At 32.7% G+C, this 18,548-nt stretch overlaps 1 protein-coding gene across 3 annotated transcripts in view; it reads left to right on the top strand.

Moving 5' to 3' along the window:
* The window catches only part of LOC117167214 (F-box/LRR-repeat protein 4-like), a 140,155-nt gene that overhangs the window by 36,542 nt on the left and 85,065 nt on the right, over positions 1–18,548 (top strand). For all 3 annotated transcript variants that reach the window (XM_033351997.1, XM_033351988.1, XM_033351979.1), the window contains exons 2-3: positions 4,362–5,005; positions 5,073–5,331. In XM_033351997.1, the coding sequence (XP_033207888.1) occupies positions 4,478–5,005; positions 5,073–5,331 (787 nt within the window). In that variant the 5' untranslated portion in view covers positions 4,362–4,477. The remainder of the gene's footprint in view (positions 1–4,361; positions 5,006–5,072; positions 5,332–18,548) is intronic.

The following is an 18,548-nucleotide window of genomic DNA, read 5'->3' as shown; positions in this document are numbered from 1 at the left end:
AGGGAGCTCTTCTTAATATTTTGACACCAAAATCATGTCGATACACCTTACCGACTGCGAGTAAAGCCACCCACGCTTTAACTTGACAGACTGTATATATCAGAGCATAATTTAGGAAAGATTTTAGAAAGTTTAGAGATTTATATTTTTGCTTTTTCACGAGGTAAACTTGCATTTGCAGATAAACTTCCTTAGAATTAAATAATATTTTGAATACACTGCATGCAAATATCATCAAATTCAAGTTCGCTATAAATTATATTCAATATAAATTAAATGTATTGATCGTCGCTTTAAAATATAATATGATTATTAATCATAATCATTATCACAATCAGTGATTCATAAAGATTTCGCAGGGATTTTCAACATTTTACTTATTCTGGAAGATTCAAACAGATTCCGAAGAATCTACAGCGATTTTTATGATTTCAAATAATTCAAAGATGTGGCAAAGAGTACAGAAGATTACAGAAATATTTCAACAGCTTTCATAGGGATTTTGACAGGGATTTCCAATATCCCACGGATTTGAAATTATTCAAGAAGATTTCAAAATCCCAACATAGCTTTTCATGATTAGGAAGACTGGTGTTAAAAAAAAACGAATTAATTAATATTAATTAAAATTTTTAAAAAACCTTATTTTAGGGAAAATTTTCCCTAATATTATATTGTTTCCATCCAAATTTATTGCAATATAACTTGAACGAACATAAAATTATTGAAAATTATAGAAAACACACTTTTAAAAATGAGTTTATTATATTAAACAATTTTCCTATTATACAAGTCCTATACAATAATTTTTATCATTACACAGGGAATCGTTGCATTGCTTGCATGTTTGCAACGGAGTAATTCAAAATGAGAGAATAGTATACCATTAAAAGACAATACGTTTTATTAACGTTGAAAACTTTTGTTCCGATGATTAAATTTGCCCTGTTATACCTGACTTATTTAAAATAAAGTATCTTTTGCACTTACAATGAGGGTTGTGTACTAGCGTGGGAACCCTGAGTTGAGTGTGCGAGAGAGACAGAAATATGATATGCACGTCCAAAAGAGTGGAGCTTGTTAGTGACAAAAAAATTTTGACAGCCAATCATAGTTAGAATATTTTCAGAAAAAAAGGGTACGCAGTAAAAACAGTTTGAAAAAAATTGCCTGGGAGAAAGTCATCATCAGGAGACCGTCACCTTGCATCAAGCATTGTCTGGAGACCGCTACCATTGCGGCGGCTGGTAGTTCGTCAAGCGGATGGTTTTCGGCCTCGCGAGACCTTCCCATTGTTTGAGATTAGACACAGCAGAGAAAAATCCGAATTTTGTAGAACATTAATCAATAAAATTTTAATATACTGCATTAGCAGTATGTGTAATAAATTGTTTTAATTCGTTCATGTGGAATATATGATTTGAAAATTTAATCAATTCAAGTCCGCCTCTCTAGAGATAAAATTATTTTAATTCACACATTTAAATATATTTCTTTGATGCATTTTTTAAGACGTTTAAATAAATTATTAAAATGTAAATAAATATAAATTTGAATATTTTTCGAATTTATAACTTTAGAAAGATTTAATAATAAAACACAGGTTAAAAAAATGCTTTCGTTATATTTTACTAACTCGATTGAGAGGAATAAGATTTTCACTTTTTCTGTTCCCGTTGGAGGATTTTCAGACGGAGGAAAAATTGCGTATTCATAGAAATAGAAATTCTTAATTTTTCTGAATGCAACGATTATTACCGGATTCCTGACTCTTTTACGAATCCAAGCATACCGCACAAGTAATAATCGTCAACAATAGTTTTTCATTAACTAACTGTGAGGAATCGAAATAAAGTTTGAGACGCTGAAAATCCTCTTTTCAATTTTCGCCTGATCGAAACATATGGTGGAAATAATTTCGAAATATACTTAATATCAAATACAAATTTGGATTGAAATTTCTCATTCTACTAGAAAAAAAACGTTTTTAATATAAGAATCTTATTTTTTTATTGTTAAATAATCGTTACAAACCGTGAAATTATTCTTCAAAATTAGGGTAACTTTGACCAAGTATGTTTATCCGTACGTTTTTGGTAAAGGATATAGCCTATTAATTATCTTAATTTTAGAAATAATCATCACAGGGAGTAATTTGTTGTAATTAACATTTTATTTGTGAAATATTGCTACGTTAGGCTGACGAATTGTTTGAAATTTATAGAATTTATTAATACTAAGATTATGAATAATGGATTGTATACATAATAGTGTGTTTCGAAAAAGGTACCTCTAAAAGTTTCCTTAGTACATTTTAACAAATGAAATGTGCAGTTTAAAATGATCATATTTAATTCAATCGGACATAAATTGGCGTGCGCCAGGTGAACGAGCTGATTATCAGTTGAAATAGTAGCCGTAAAACAAAGTTGACTTAAAAAAGAAACAATATATTTTACATAAGGATGATGTAAAAAATACCATTAGTCACTTTTTATTCAATACATTAATTCGTGGGTTAATCACAATCCATTTCATGTCTATACCCATTTTTGAATTATCTTGAATTTGACAAATATTTTTAAAGATTTGTTTTAAATTTATAAGTTTATAAAGACTTCGAGAACTTTGAAAGGGATTACAATAATTTGAAGAAATTTTCAAGATTTTCGGATATTTTATATACTTCAAAGATATTTTCACCAGATTTTTACTTAGATTTTGAGGGATTTAACAAATATCAATGTACTTCAATACATTTTCCTTGCAGTCGTAAAATATAATTTCAATATTTTATAATATTTCTAAATATTCCATTTCATTTTCAAAGCATGTGCACAATTTCAACGGATTTCCCAGGGTTTTAATAATTTTATGGAGTCAATCTCAATTTAAGCCAAGTCCAAATTGATTGATGCTGTAGCAACTTACAAAATACCCGGAGAAATAATTCTCAAAGAAAGTTGTGAATCTCTAAGCTTGCGAAAGCAAGGAACGCAATAAAAAGAAATTTTTCAAATATTATTTTTTGAAAGTGTTAAAATTTCTAAAGCAATATTTCAGTATATTTCGAAACTATTTCCATGATATACTTCGACCAGACGATAATTCATATGGAGCCTTTTCAAAATGTTAAACTTTACTCTCACTTCTTACTACTATTTTATATGAAAGCATTGTTCACAATTATAAATGATGTGTTATGCTTAGATTGGATTGTTATGCTTTTTGAGACATGTCGTTCAGGCGTAATTTCTACGAAAGTATTGTGAAAAATATGACTTAAGTGGTATGCCTAGATTCGGGAAATAACGAACTATGTATATGTGTTATCAAAAGTGAAATAATGTTTATTATATCAAAAATAGGCTTGTTCAAAGTTACCCTAATCTGGAAGAATTATTACATTCAATTTTTCATGCGAAAAGTGACTCCTAAAAGTATATATCATTCGAATCAAAATTTTAAGAAACGCCCAAATCCGTTGAGCGTCAGAGTAGTATTTTTAGCATATTTTTTGGGACTTTAAAATTTCGTTAATTTCATTGGTGCCAAAAAGAAAATTCAGAAATGAATCCAAGAAAGTTTTCTTGAGAATGGTGCCAGATGTGAATTCCAGTTTGCGTAGGTATAGTGACCTTACGGCCCCAACAACTTTCCGGGGTGAGATAAAGGGTATGCATTGCATTGAGGACAACAGCGTGGGCGTGCCTAACGCTCTCTCTAGCATTTGGCCGCTAGAATATGTAGTTAATTGCTTTAAATTTAACCCAAAAATGCTTTTCGTTTATGCATGTTTTTAGCATTTATTTAAAAGCAATAATTCTTTCATACACGCTAATCTTTTCAGAAAGACTTTATCTAAGTTTCTGCGATATACAATTTTCGACACAATCATTACAAGCCGAGAAATTGGCCTTCAAAAGTAAGATAACTTTGACCATTCGTATTTTTAATATAACAAACATTATTTCACTTTTGATAACTCATATGCATAGCTTATTCTTTTCTGAACCCAGACATACCACATAAGTCATATTTTTCACAATACTTTCGGAAAAATTACACTTAGCCGACATGTCTCCAAAAGGCCATGTGCACAGGCTTATTGGTTTTAAATTCGATTTATGTAATGTAAGGTTGTTATGTAAAGTTGATTTATTTTGTACAAAAATCAACAAACGAAATGCTGTATAATTGCGCGCAATGTTATACCTGTGTTGATACTGTCAAGTGAACATGAAGAGAACATTAAAAGTCCACCCACTCTATCACTAATACGGCCCCTTTCACGGACAATAATAATAAATTCTTTAATAAAATTTAAATACCATTATTATTCTTACTTTAATTCTTCTCAGTGTGCAAAAGGTTCCGAGACATAAGTCGCAACTCCTGGTACCTGTTTGAGAAACTGGACTTTTCTCCTGAAACTTGGGGCTGGCCAGAAAAAAAAGTGAAATGCATCGATAGAACAATGTTCAAAGAGGTCTTAAAACGCTGCCATAAATATGTAAAGACAATCGACTTAAACACGACCATTCGCGATGCAAAAGACGACGAACTGGGATTGTATCACAGCCTACCAAGTCTCTCCATTCATGATATATGCCAGCTGTGTCCCAACCTGCGTTGTCTTTATCTGAATGAGATACAAATTCACCCCTCAAGAAAATTGGCCAGCACAAGGAAGAGGAAATACAAACACACTTCTGGCTCCTCCAGAATCTGCAGTACTATTACTTCGCAAATGATCCAAGCCCTGATTCAGCATTCTGAAAATTTCACACACTTCAGTTTAAATTTACAGCGACACGATTATAGCAGCGATTGTATCTCGAACCTCATAACGAGAATGAAGAATCTGAAGATGTTACATCTTAATTCTGGTAGCAAGCTTCCGGGAGAGATTTTAATGGGCTTGTCCTTTGAAACAATCGAGGAAATATTTTTGGAGGAGTGTAAGACTTTTTGGACTTTAGAGAATGCCGATCTCTTGAATACTGTGAGGATACTTTTTTTAATATCCATTTAGAACAAGACTCTTTGATCTTATTAATCGATACTTGCAGGTTCTTCAAAGATGCACAAATTTGGACACCTTTGTTCTGAATGATAGCATACAAGGGGCAAACGTAGATCTATGCAGACTGAAGCACTTAAAGAATTTGGGATTAATTAAGAAGATGAGGGACTCAAATCAACTTAGATGCGTTTTGCAATTGCATAATCTCCAAAGACTGAATGTTCAAGCCAATAACAGTGTTGATGATCAGTTCCTTAAACAAATATTCAAGAACTGTAGGCAACTTGTTTATCTCAACATCTCTCGTACGTATACAAGTTATTTTTTATGAATGCGATTAAAAATACATAACGAATGGAATAATGGAAGTCAAGGGCTTTTTCTCTACAAAATATGAATAACCAGAATAGCGACTTCACCGGGAAAGACCGGGAATTTAATTTAAAACCCGGTAATTTACTTCTGATCCCGACAAAATTCAAGTTTTTATGATTTTATTTAGAAATTAAACTACTATCGGCGAGAAAAACTATAGGCATCTGCATTTGAAGCTTAACAACTCAGTCAAAAAATGCTAGCACAACAAAAAAAAACAGTAATTTAAAAGCTGAAAAAGTTCTATATAGGGAAAATTTGAACAAATTCATGAGAACTGTTGTGTATCAGTTGCAGTTGAGAAATTTAAAAAATAATAAAAATTGTTGCTTACAAGTACAAAAGTGTGCAACTATATTATATTCAGTTCTAATATAGATATTAAAGCGATTCAAACTGCAAACTGTAATGGATAGGCTCTGTATTTATTTTCAACCACCCAGAAGGATATGTTCGTCTTATTTTTTGTGAAAATCGCGATATTTTTAGACATTTTTTTGTTGGGAAACAAGTGACAAGTGTTTTACTGCCGACCGCTGGTGCCATTCTTAGGTCCCTGGTTCTGAATGCTTGGATGGCACCTGGCCAGGGGTCGAAGGAAGGGTGATTGAAAGGGTGATTGAAAATAAATACAGAGCCTATCCATTACAGTTTGCAGTTTGAGTCGCTTTAATATCTGTATTGGAACTGAAGATAATATAGTGGCACATTTTTGTACATTTAAGCAACAATTTTTATTATTTTTTAAATTTCTCAACTGCAATTGGTTCACAACAGCTTTCCTCATGCTCATGAATTTTTTCAAATTTTTTCCATCGCCCCTTGTATAAGAAATAATGCTCTAAATTTGAATGTTCTTAAATGTACCCGAAAATCCATATTTGGTTAAAAATCGATTTGTTTATAGAAATATGTTTTTCGTAGCAAGTTTTTCTTCTTGATTCAAAATTCTACTTTTTGGTTAACAATTCAAGTATTACAGTTAAATATTTATCATATTAGTTGCAGATTAATGTTTTAGATTAGGAATAAAATTACTTAGTTGATCATTTCTTTGGTTGAAATATGATCTATTTGATTGAAAGTTTATTTTTTCATTTTAGAAAAAAGAATATTTTGCCCAAAATTTTACGAGTTTGTTGACATTTTTTAAAATGATTTTTTAAAAACTGAAAATGTAGTTATTATTCCACTTGAATATTCCATAATTTTAGTTAAAGATTCATCTCTTTGGTTGAACATTCATTTTTCGACTAAAAATGTAATTATTCAATTTTTGGTTGAAAATTAATCTTTTTGACCAAAAATTCAATTATGCTATTTAAACATTCCGAATTTCAGGTAAAAATTCATCTTTATGGTTTAAAATTCAACTATTTCAGTTAAATATTTACAATATTATTTGAAAAGTTATCACTTTGTTTGAAAATGTAACTATTTTGTTGAAAGTTAGTTTTTTAAAGTAATTTTTTAAATTGAAAATGTAACTTAATCTAATTGAAAACTCCATAGTTGTAGTTGAAAATTATTTTGTGTGGCTAACTATTAGTTGAAAATAGATTATTTTCTAGTTAAAACTTAACAATTCCTGAACTAAATTTTAACGAAGAATTCAGTGATGACCTTCATTTTGACCTTGAAGTTGACCTTCATGGTTTTTTAAAGGTCAACTTTCTTTTTTTTAAATGGAGACCCCCTTTTTTACTTCTACAATCGATAGAGCGGAAAATTCTACCTTCAGGTACCTACCCAAGTCATAGGTCAATTTTAACGTTCAAGACCAGTTAGAGGTTATTTGAAATTAACAAAGTTTCCCAAGAGGTCAGTGCAATTCCTAAACTAAATTTCAACGAGAAATTCATTGGTGAGCTATGTATTGATCTTGGTGATGGTCTTCAAGGTTTTTTCAAGGTTTTTTCCAAGCAATTTTTGTTTATGTTTAGCATTACCCAGGAACAACGACGTGGGCGTAGTAAATTCTGTTCCTTTTGGGGTGCTTGATTAGCATGAGTCCCCTTGCATCTCACGTTTCGGAGTGCTTGATTAGCTTGTGTACCCTTGCCTCTCACGCTTCAGTGAAGATGTTCGAACTGAAAACCTTGAGCTTCTTGACAAAAAGCTATGCGATTGTAAAAATGAGTTACAGCATTACGAATCATCTCCCTATCAATAAAAGTATCCTGTTACAGAATCCAATTCTGCAATTAGTCTAAGCTTTGCGGTTGCGTTGAGTGTACTTTGCTCTTTAAATAACCCCAAAGAAAATAGTCGAGAGGCGTCAGATCAGGAGATCTAGCAGACCCCTCGATTTCACCCCTTCTTCCAATCCACCTTTGAGGGAACTGAGTATCCAAATATGCTCGAACCTCCGTACCGTAATGAGCCGCTGCTCCGTCCTGCTGGAACCAAAGTTTTTGAAAATTATCGCCTGTAATCTCCCTTATTCTTGATACAATTTGGTTTCTGAGAAGCTCTTCATATGCACGGGCATTGAGATTACCATCGATGAAGAAAGGGCCTATTAATGTATCATTCAAGATACCGGCCCAAACATTAATCTTTTGTGGATATTGTGTGTGACTCTCCAACATCCAATCAGGATTTGTGTCGGACCAACATCTACAATTTTTCCTGTTAACTTCACCTTTTAAAGTGAAAGTAGATTCATCTAAAAGTACTGTATTGTACAAGAAAAGAGGATCTCTTTCAATTCTGTCCATCATAATTTCACAAAATTCAACCCGACGATCAGGATAGTCTTTATTAAGCTCTTGTACCAGATGAACTTTTACGGATGGAAATTTGTGCTTATAAAATATTTCGCACTGTCGTAGGAGCAAGGTCAGGCTCATCACTAGCTCGACGTAAACTAAGGTCTGGGTTTTCAACAAATGTTTGGGCTATGTCCATTTGCATCTCCTCATATCCTGCAGAATTTGGCCGACCAGTTCTCTGAAGGTCCTTGATAGTTCAATGATTCATAAAGCGCCTTACAGTTCTTTCAATTGTTGATTTTGAGACAGGATTTAACCCACCTCCATTACGAAAAGTGAGATTAAAAAGCAAACGAACTTAATCATAAGATCGAACTCGATCTCCCCAAACATGCATCATTAATACAGATACCCTCTCTCGTTTCGAAAGTTTAGCTTGCGCCATAATAATCTTTTAGCGAAAGATAGTAAGTATGTACTCGTAATACGTAAATTGAGTTTCGATTCGTAATATTCGTATGGAAAAAGCGGTATAGGACTTATGGTATCGCCTTAGGTATTGACTTAGGTATCGAAAAACGGTATAGCAACAAAACTCACCAGAACACCTGGAGCTTTTAATGAAAAATTTCCTTATGATTTTACAATATTCAAAATGCTGTAACCAAGATCAATAGAGAGCTCACTAATGAATTTCTCGTTGAAATTTACTTCAGGAATTGCACTGACCTCTTGGAAAACTTTGTTAATTTCAAATAACCTCTAACTGGTCTTGAACGTTACAATTGACCTATGACTTGGGTACGTACTTCAACGTATAATTTGCCGTTCTATCGATTGAAGATGTAAAAAAAGGGTATTTCCATTTAAAAAAACAAAGTTGACCTTGAAAAAGCCATGAAGGTCATTTTGAAGGTCACAATGACGGTCAACATTGAATTCCTTGTTGAAATTTACTTCAGGCATGACCTTCACTTTTTTGAAAAATATTATACCTGAGGAAATATCACACCGTCCCGGAACTTTTTAGAAACCCTGTATATTATTTCTGTTTAATATTGCATAATTTTAGTTAAAAATTTTACTCTCTGGTGAAAATTAATTTTTTGACGGAAAATTAAATTTTTTAATTCCTTGTTGAAAAATTATCTTTTTTAGTTTCAAATTCGTCGTTCTCATTTTTTTTAATTTTAAATAAAAATACTTTTTGCTTAAAATCTACTCTTACATTTTCCTTGAAAATTCTTCTTTTTTTGAGTGACGATTAACTTTTGTCGTTGAAAATTCATATTTTCCGATTGAAAAATACACGGCTTTGCTTGAAAATTCGTCTAATTTAAAAAATATGAAATATTTTTTATTCAAAAATATAAGTGGTTGGAGATCAATTTTTTCTGGTTTTGGATTAAACTATTTTCTTGAAATTTTGTGTTTTTTGAATGAATTCAACTGTTTTTGATAATATTAATAATTTGCTTCACATTGGTTTTCTTCCTTGACAGAAAAATCTTTTTTGTTTAAAATTTTGTGTTTAAAGTTCATATATTTTGGTAAAAATGTTTTGTTTTTTCATTAAAATTATAACTGTTTGGTATGAAATTAAAATCCTTTTTGTTGATGATGCAAGTATTTTTTCAAAAAATCGGTTTTTCTGAATTAATAAAACTTTTAAATTTAAAATCTGTTTTTATTTTTAATACCAACTGCTATATTTTCTGTTGAGAATTAATCTTTTTTCTGAAAATTCTACTTCTGAGTTATAGGTTTAACTACTTTGTTAAATATTCACTTGTTTAGTTGAAGATTCAAATATTTTATTGATTTTTTAAATGAATTTTATTGTTCTGCATTTGTAAAAATATTTTCTATTAGAAATGTCAACTATTACTGTTTTCGTATACAATTAATCTTTTTTTATTGAAAATTCAACAACAGAGTGAAAAGTTAAACCACTTTATTAAGAAGTCATTTTTTGAAGATTCATTATTTTAGTTGAAATTCTACTTTATGTAATTGTTTAAAAATTGAACTATTTTATTTTATAGTCATTTATATTATTTATTCGACTTTTTTTAAAAATGAAAGATATCCCGTGCAGGAATCCAATCAGGGATACGGCCGGGTCCCAGCCGGATATCCCCGCTTTAAGCCGGGCTCTGGTCGGGAAATCCGGCCGGGATCCGGTCGGGTAATCCGGCCAAAATACGGTTAAGAAATTTTGCTTCAGGCGAGAAATTGGTAACTTGTTTTGTCTTTTAAAGCTCATCATTCGCGCACTAAGTGGGGGATTCAAACCAATTACTGAAATAAGGTTGATTTTAACTACAAGTCTCGATTTTATTTGCGAACTTCGAAGAGACGATGCGACTTGAGTCCAAGGAGCATTCTCGTTCCAGGGGCGAAACTGAAAATTACTGAGTGTCTATGCAGACGACAGACACAGCAGGCGCTATATATGGCGGTAAATTTGAAATTGTACAGACCAAACATTGTCTGAATAGAGAAGTTTATAAAAATTGTATCATTTCTGTTGTTGCACATAGCAGAATCGATAAGTGTTTAATTAAAAATGTTAAATTATTCGAAAAAATTTAATGTTTTTTTAAAAAGAATTTAAAAAAGCTAATTTTTGTTTCACTGATCTAATAAATCTTTAAATTATGTGCCCAGCTGGCTACCGACCATGGGATATAACCAGGGTTGGCCCGGCAATAAACCGGCCGGCCCCAGACTACGTGATTCGAGAAAAATGTAGGCTGACCGGCCACCGCCCGGTTCCTGTCCATGAAACCTAGCCAGGGGTAGCCCGGCCGGGATCCGACCAGAAACCTTTGTATTAGGGCCAACCGGGGAAAATTCTACACGGGATAAACTATCTAACTTACTAAGAAGTACTTTAAATGCGGTTTATTTCCACATTAAAATTATTTTATTCTGAAAGCTACAAAAGATGAACTTTTCTAATTTTAATGGCTGCAATTCAAATGATTCAATTTGGGCGTTTAATTTACAAGTAATCAGTTGTGATTACTTGAAGATTTTAAGGTTTACCAAATAATTGAGGCTTAGAAGCTTCAAATTCAATATGTTGAAATTCGAGCGCCATAGTATTTTCAAATAGTTTAATTTATAACGCTTTAAGTATCAAGTAAGATAAATGTACCAGTGGACGGACCTATTTTTTGGCTGGAGAAACAGTATTTTTCTGCAACAAACTATTAGAATCTTTAACTAAACGATAAATAAAGCGATTTGACCAGATAGAAGTCTAAAATTATTGCCACTTTTGTTACTACGAAATATTAAACATGGGTATGCCACGATAACAGAATGATCATATTTAACTCACCGTTTAGGTGCTTCTAAACATCCAAACGGCCAGAAACATTCTTTTGACTGGTCACAAAAATAATTTTTTCAAAACCCTATTCTTTTCCAATGTTTCGTCAGTGATCCCAACTTTGACAGGTTGAGCTACTGCGCTTGCCTGGCGCAGCAGCCCTCATTGTTCGCTGTCGGCACGTGATTTAAACCGGATATAATTAACAATTATGGAAATCAAAATAGATAATTTTTATAAATTGCACACAAATATTCGAAAAAACGTAATTTGTGATTTAAGAAGGGTAAAAATAATAATAAAAAACCTTTGTTAATGAAACATAAATTTAGCATCTAGATTAAAAGAAAATATGCTTTTATTTTCAAAATATACGCATTTTTATTTTATTTTAACCTAACATTACAAATTAGGTAATTTCTTATATTAATGTGCAAGTTATAATAATAATCTATTTTAATTTCAATAATTGTTAATTATACCCGCTTTGAATAGCGCGCCAACAGCGACTAATGAGTGCCGCTGCGCCAAGCAAGCGCAGTAGCTCAACATGCCAAAGTTGGGATCACTGCGTTTCGTGGGGGCGGGAAGGCATCCCTGTAATCAGTACAAAAAATAATGTCGGTCAAATCCCTTTCCATTTCCAACTTCGCGGTAAATATGATCATGTAAGAATGTCTGATCAAAAAGAGGTTTTAAATCAATTAATTGAAATTATAGAAAAATTAAACAAAATTGTAAAATTGTATCTATATTATAGGTTATGGAGGTTAGAAATTCAAGATACATCATGTTACATTATCACTTTCAAATACGAAACTACTACTTCACAATTTAAAATATTATGAATCATTTATTTCAAATCGTAATCGGAAATTCAGTAACTTTCTCCATCTATCGTAATTTTAAACCTAACTAGATAAAAGTCAAATTAATGCTTCTCAAGTCAAGGTTAGGCAGGTAATGATTTGAGGGTTGCGAGCAATGAAACGTTTCATTGTAACATTCAAACTTTCAAATGTTTCACAGTTAAGAGGACTGGGGACACCTGTGGGAATTCTGAGTTGAGTGTGCGAGAAAGATAAAAATATCATAAGCACGCCTCAAAGGGTGGTTCTTCTTAAGGTACTATATTAGATGGGAATATGCAAGGTACCATTCTGGTTTCTCGCTCGATTCAAAATCGCTAAATTGATATCGAATCATATAAATACACTCACATGATATGGATGATTTATTTTAAAATTATAGTGAATTATTCTTATGAAAACATAAATTCTAAATAAAATTACGTGATATAATATATGAAATATATAATTCGACTATATGATTTTTTAAACCACGCATTTGCCAAAAAGTAGCTCTTGCAACAATTATGATTGCAAACGAAATTTCACTTACTTTATAAATAGGCGTGCGCAGAAATGATAATCATAGGATTTTTAAAATAAATATTAACAAATAATAAAATAATAATAGACTATAAGTCAAAAATTAATACAATGCTTTTCCAAGAGTTTATTATGATAGCTATTTATATTTCACATCATACGTCCTTTTTATTTGCGTGGGTTAATATGCTTCGTTCTGTAGGAAAACGGGTGCCTAACCTTACTTTCCTTTGGATCTCATTTCGCTTTAATATGTCAAAAAAAATGCTCATGGGCAATTTAATTAAAAGTAAAGATAATCTTCAGACCCCCTGCATTTGAATTATATTGTGGTAGTAATAAATATTAGTAATAACTTCGCATAATCTTGAATTTCAATTCGGCTTCCATTTGTCGCATCTACAATTTATGATCTACATTGACAGTCTTTCTTTTCGCCCTAGTGGAAAACGGTGAAGTTTAAATCCATCCTCGCTTCTATTTTTACAAAACGAAGCACTGCAGCAGATCATTTTTCTTATATTCTAAACTTAATTTTAATAAAACTATACATGCTTATCGTACTGTTTCCCGCGAAGTGTCCAGGAACCAGGATGGCGGTTGCATATGCCTGTCTAATATAGTATCCTAGTTCTTCTGAATGAAAAAAAAAAATTTCGACAGCCAATCACAGTTGGAATATTTTCAGAAGGAAGGGTATATAGTATAAAAAAGTGTGAAAAAATTGCCTGCGAGAAAGTAATAATCAGGGGATCATCAGCCGGGCAGTCGTCATTTCCTCCACGGCTACCTGCGTACTCTTCCCCTTTCAGTGTACAGCGACACTACCCCTCACTAGATTCGATGTTGCTCCAGGCCCATGATGCCACGTCCCCTGTGGAGACAATCCTTTGTGTTTTAACGTATACCTATTCCTAATTCAAACATATGAATAAAGGGTTTGTCCGGAAAGTAATAGCACTGAGTCGATTTAAAAAAATTTATTAAGACGCTCGTTACAATTCTTTAAAAACTTTCAAAATAGGCTCCTTCTGCGTCGATGCAGCGCAGCCAGCGCGATTTCCAAGCATTGAAGGCGTCACGGAAGCCATTCTCCGGAATAGCCTTGAAAGCCGCGGTGCATGCTGCTTGGATCCCCTCTGTCGTCTCAAAATGATTGCCTTTCATCGGCCTTTTCAGGCGAGGATACAAAAAAAAGTCTGGGATGGGGACACATCTGGGCTGTAGGGCGGCTGCGGAAGCGTTGGGATGCCGGCTTTGGTCAGGTAGCTGTTCACAAGAAAGGCGGTGTGAGCCGGGGCGTTGTCGTGGTGCAACTTCCAGTCGGCTGCGATGTCTTGTCGAACCCGATTGACCCTTCGTTTGACCCTTCTTTTTGCACTTGCACGTAAAACTTGGCGTTGACGGTTTGTCCCGGAGGAACAAATTCATGGTGGACGATGCCTTGGATGTCAAAAAAGACAATGAGCATCGTTTTCACTTTGGATTTGCTCATTCTTCCCTTTTTTGGGCGAGGAGACGCCAGTGTGTGCCACTCGGAAGATTGCCTCTTTGTCTCGGGATCATACTCAAAGATCCACGACTCGTCACCTGTGATTAATTTATTCAAAAATTGGGGGTGACTTTCACACATGTTCAAATTTTCTTGGCACACTTCCACTCGCCGCAAGGTGTTTGTCGATGTCGAAGGTCTTCCTGCACGGTCTTCATCGGCGACCTCTTCCCGGATCTCCAAAAAGGCCTGTTGCCACCGAAACACACCACTTCTTGCTAAAGCAACATCTGGGTAAGTCTGCTTGATCATATCAAAGGTCTCTGTCGCAGATTTACTGAGTTTCACACAGAATTTAATCGCGTACCTCTGCTCTAACGAACGCTGCATTTTCGACTTGCACCACTCACAGAAACACGTCGCGTGAAAATACCTGTCCTGACTCTCCAAGTGCTCGGAGACAACTGACCAGCCGCTCGTTCGTTAGCTAAGAACGCATTCTACCGAATCTAGTCGGTGCGCGCACGCTCCGAAGTACAGTCGCGGCGGAAGAGAATCAGTCCTATTACTTTCCGGACAAACCACAATAGACCCACAATAGAGAACCTCATCAGTTATTTTTAATCAATCTAACTATGAAAACTACATAATATCTTGTAGGTACGCAGTTTTACAATTGAAAGTGTTATTCTTTGGTTAATATCTCAGTTTTTAAATTATATACATTCCATAAACTAAAAATTTAATTTTATTTGATTAATAACTATTGATAAAGCATTCAGCATTATCAAAACAATCTCTTTTAACGAAATACAACATTGATGAAAAAAATTAAAATTTAATTGTAAAATTTTTGTTTAAATTTTTTTTTAATTTCTCAGAAAACATTGCAGTCTCTTGAAAATTGCCCTGTAGTAAAAATATTAAATTATAAACAACTTTGCAGTTGAATAATTACTTAAGTATTCTTGAGAAAATGTTCTTTTTCTTATCGACAAGAAGTTTATTTTGAAAGTCGAATAATTTTTTTACGTTTACAAAAATAATTCTCATGATAAAAGAAAAATTATTTCCAATTTTCACGAATTCTTTAGATACAATAAATTAATTTAAAAGCAGAATTATATAATTATATAAATACAATGTTCTTTTTTACAAATTAATTTTTCACTACAGTGTGATTTTGAAAATGCTTTATTTCATATAAATAATTTTAAACAAAAAACTCAGTACATTTCGATTTCAAAAATTCAAATTATAAACATATTGAAAAATCAAAATTTAAAGAGATACAAGACTTTGTTCAAGGAAAATTTGTAAATAAGAAATCCAGGAAAAATTTTAAGTACAATATTCCTCGACAATCTGTATTTTTACTACTGTGAAAAAAATTTGCATCAACTTTTCGGCGATATGAGGAAAAGAAAAGTTTCTAAGAATATTTGAATAATTATTTAGCTACAAAGTTTTTTTTAAATTTTGTATTTTTAATACAGTGACAATTCCAAGAGAAAAAAATTTCACTTTCACCGATATAATTCCTCATCATACCAGAAAAATTCATTAATTAACACTATTTCTCTTACACACAAAAAGCTGTGTTTAAGGGTTTCAATAAAAAAAAAATGGATTTAATTGACATCGTTAAAAAATAATTATAAAAGAGTTCTTTGACTGCAGTGTTTTCCAAAAACTTAAAAAATTTGTTTATAAATTTTGTTACCAAATTTTCCTGCTACATTTTTTTTTCATTAGTTGTTCTTCGTTAAAAGATTTCTTTTTTAAGAATGGTACTTTCAATTGAAAATTCGCATACCTGCAAGAAATTATGCACTTTTTACAGATTTAAGAAAACTCACTGATAAGGATCGACATTATGTGCCAAAACGTTTGAAACAACTCAATTGTTTTCAATTCATCTGAATCTAAAGCCAACAATCTACATCAACAATTTCTACAAAACTAAGTTTTGAGGGTCAATAAAACCCCCCAGCGATTATCAAGTTATTATTATTTTAAATAATATTTACTTTTACTAATTTTCGAAAAATGCGTTTTTTTCTTAAATTTTCAACAGCTTTACCAACGAAAAAAACAATAGAAAATTTATTTTGAATCACTTTATTGACTTAACCTATATTAACGATGATATTCTCAAACTCGTCAAAATGTCAGGGATTTCGCCGGCCTATTAGAATTTTTAATCGAGATATAGGCGTCGAAATAGCGAGGAAATGGTTAATTTGAAAGACAAAGGCATTATCTTTATGGGGGGCATAGCATCGAGAGCCTAAGCCCTAAAGCAGTGGTCGGCACGCTCTTGCCCAGAGCAGGGTAGCCTGCCCTGGTTGCCCTACGACCTTCTTTAAGGGCAGTACCTGCGAGCTTGGCCAGACTACCCCTTTCGTAATTTTGCAATCAGTGACTTAAAAGTAATATATTTGGAATCTGCGTATTTGTCCGATTCCAAAGACATGCAATTTATCTATAAAGGTTGACAATTTGAGAAGTATTTAGTATTAAATTGAGTGTAAAGCTGATGTTTCTTGATATTATACTCCTTCGCATATTTAACTTTTCTAGGCAAGTAATATATCATTGGAATCGGAAAAAGTCGTAGATGCTTATATTGCTATTTTCAAATCGCTAGTTGAAAAATTTAAATTTTTAAAATTTCCTTACTCTGACATGCCTGTAGACAAAAGACCCTTGCTGGAGTAAGCTCACTCACACTAAGGCACATGAATGGACCGAAAAGTAGTAGAAAAAATTAAGTCGGGTGCAGCCTGACCATACCTGAAAATTAAGCAAAAAGTTTGCAGACCACTGGCCTGAAGCAACTTCAAATCTAGTGAGGGGTAGTGTCGTTTCGTAGTAGATGCGGAAGGTTACGCAGGTAGCCGTGAAGGAAAAGACGATCGCCGCGTCAGCCAGGTTCAGGCATTGTCTGAAAGGGCAGTATCCATTTCATCGCGGTGTACCTACTCGTCTGACCCTCTCCACCCGACTTCTCCCCACGTCCCTGACTGAGCGAGATTGCTATACCGGACTTTGCCAGCGAGGGCCCCTTTGTCCTAATGAGGCATAAAATGCCATAAATAAAAATGTTAGAGTTTTGCAATCAGAAAATTAGAAATATTATATTCGGAATATATGTTTTTTTGCGATTCCAACGGTATGTAACTTGCAATTAAAATATTGAAATTAGACTAAGTTATAGCAGATATTAGTTTGTTTTGGCCCTGACTAGATAGCATTATGGAATTTTTCGTAGAATAGTTGAAAATGCGTTAGTTTATTTTGTAGAAAATTCGCCTTTTCACAATTTAATAGAATATACGGATTTTTACGCAACTGCCTAGAAGAATATTATACTTGATATCAAGTACTTGAATTTTTAAATCAAAAAGACGAATCCTTAGCAAAACAGTACACAATATAAGTTATTTAGTATACACATACACATATAGACATACATAATAATTTTATAATATTAAAAATGATGGTCGATTCTTGGGCAATCTAACAGAACTAGGGTTTGAAAACAAATTATTTTGAAAAATAAGGGCCACACTAGTGTATTAAACACAAGGGCAATTGATTAAAAGGGAAATTAACTTCACTTTCTAGGGAATAGAATTAAAATCAATATACTTATTACAGTAGATTATATTATGGAAAATATAAGAGCATTACTTCCACCGGATGAGTATTAAATTGTCAACAGGCGAATTTTCTATCAAATAAACTGATACATTTTCAACTATTCTACGGAAAATTCCATAATGCTATCTATAGTCAGGGTCAATATTTATTAATTAAATTTTAATGTACTGCATTAGCCTCGTTATATTATTATAAGTAAATCAAAAAAGATCGAAAAAAATCGGTCAATATTTTCAATGTTAATTGATCTTTAAAGCTTTATTTTCCTAACTCGTTTACCAGACCAGGCATTCCACATAAGTTATAATTATTATCAATGATTTTACATACCTATTATTACATGCCTATTGTTTTGTACATTTGTGAAGTAATCATTACTTTTGTTGTTGTTACTCTAATACCGTTTTCTATGAAAAAGGTAACTCCTAAATGTATATACGAGGGTAGTTCAATAAGTCCTTAGAATGAAGTATAAAAACAACTTTTTTTGGGTAAATTTTTTTTATTTTTCAACATAATCTCCTTGGAGCTCTATACACTTGGT

The sequence above is a fragment of the Belonocnema kinseyi genome, chromosome 1 (assembly GCF_010883055.1).
Source record: "Belonocnema kinseyi isolate 2016_QV_RU_SX_M_011 chromosome 1, B_treatae_v1, whole genome shotgun sequence".
Taxonomy (NCBI): Eukaryota; Metazoa; Arthropoda; class Insecta; order Hymenoptera; family Cynipidae; genus Belonocnema; species Belonocnema kinseyi.
This window is presented reverse-complemented; position numbering and strand designations above follow the sequence as displayed.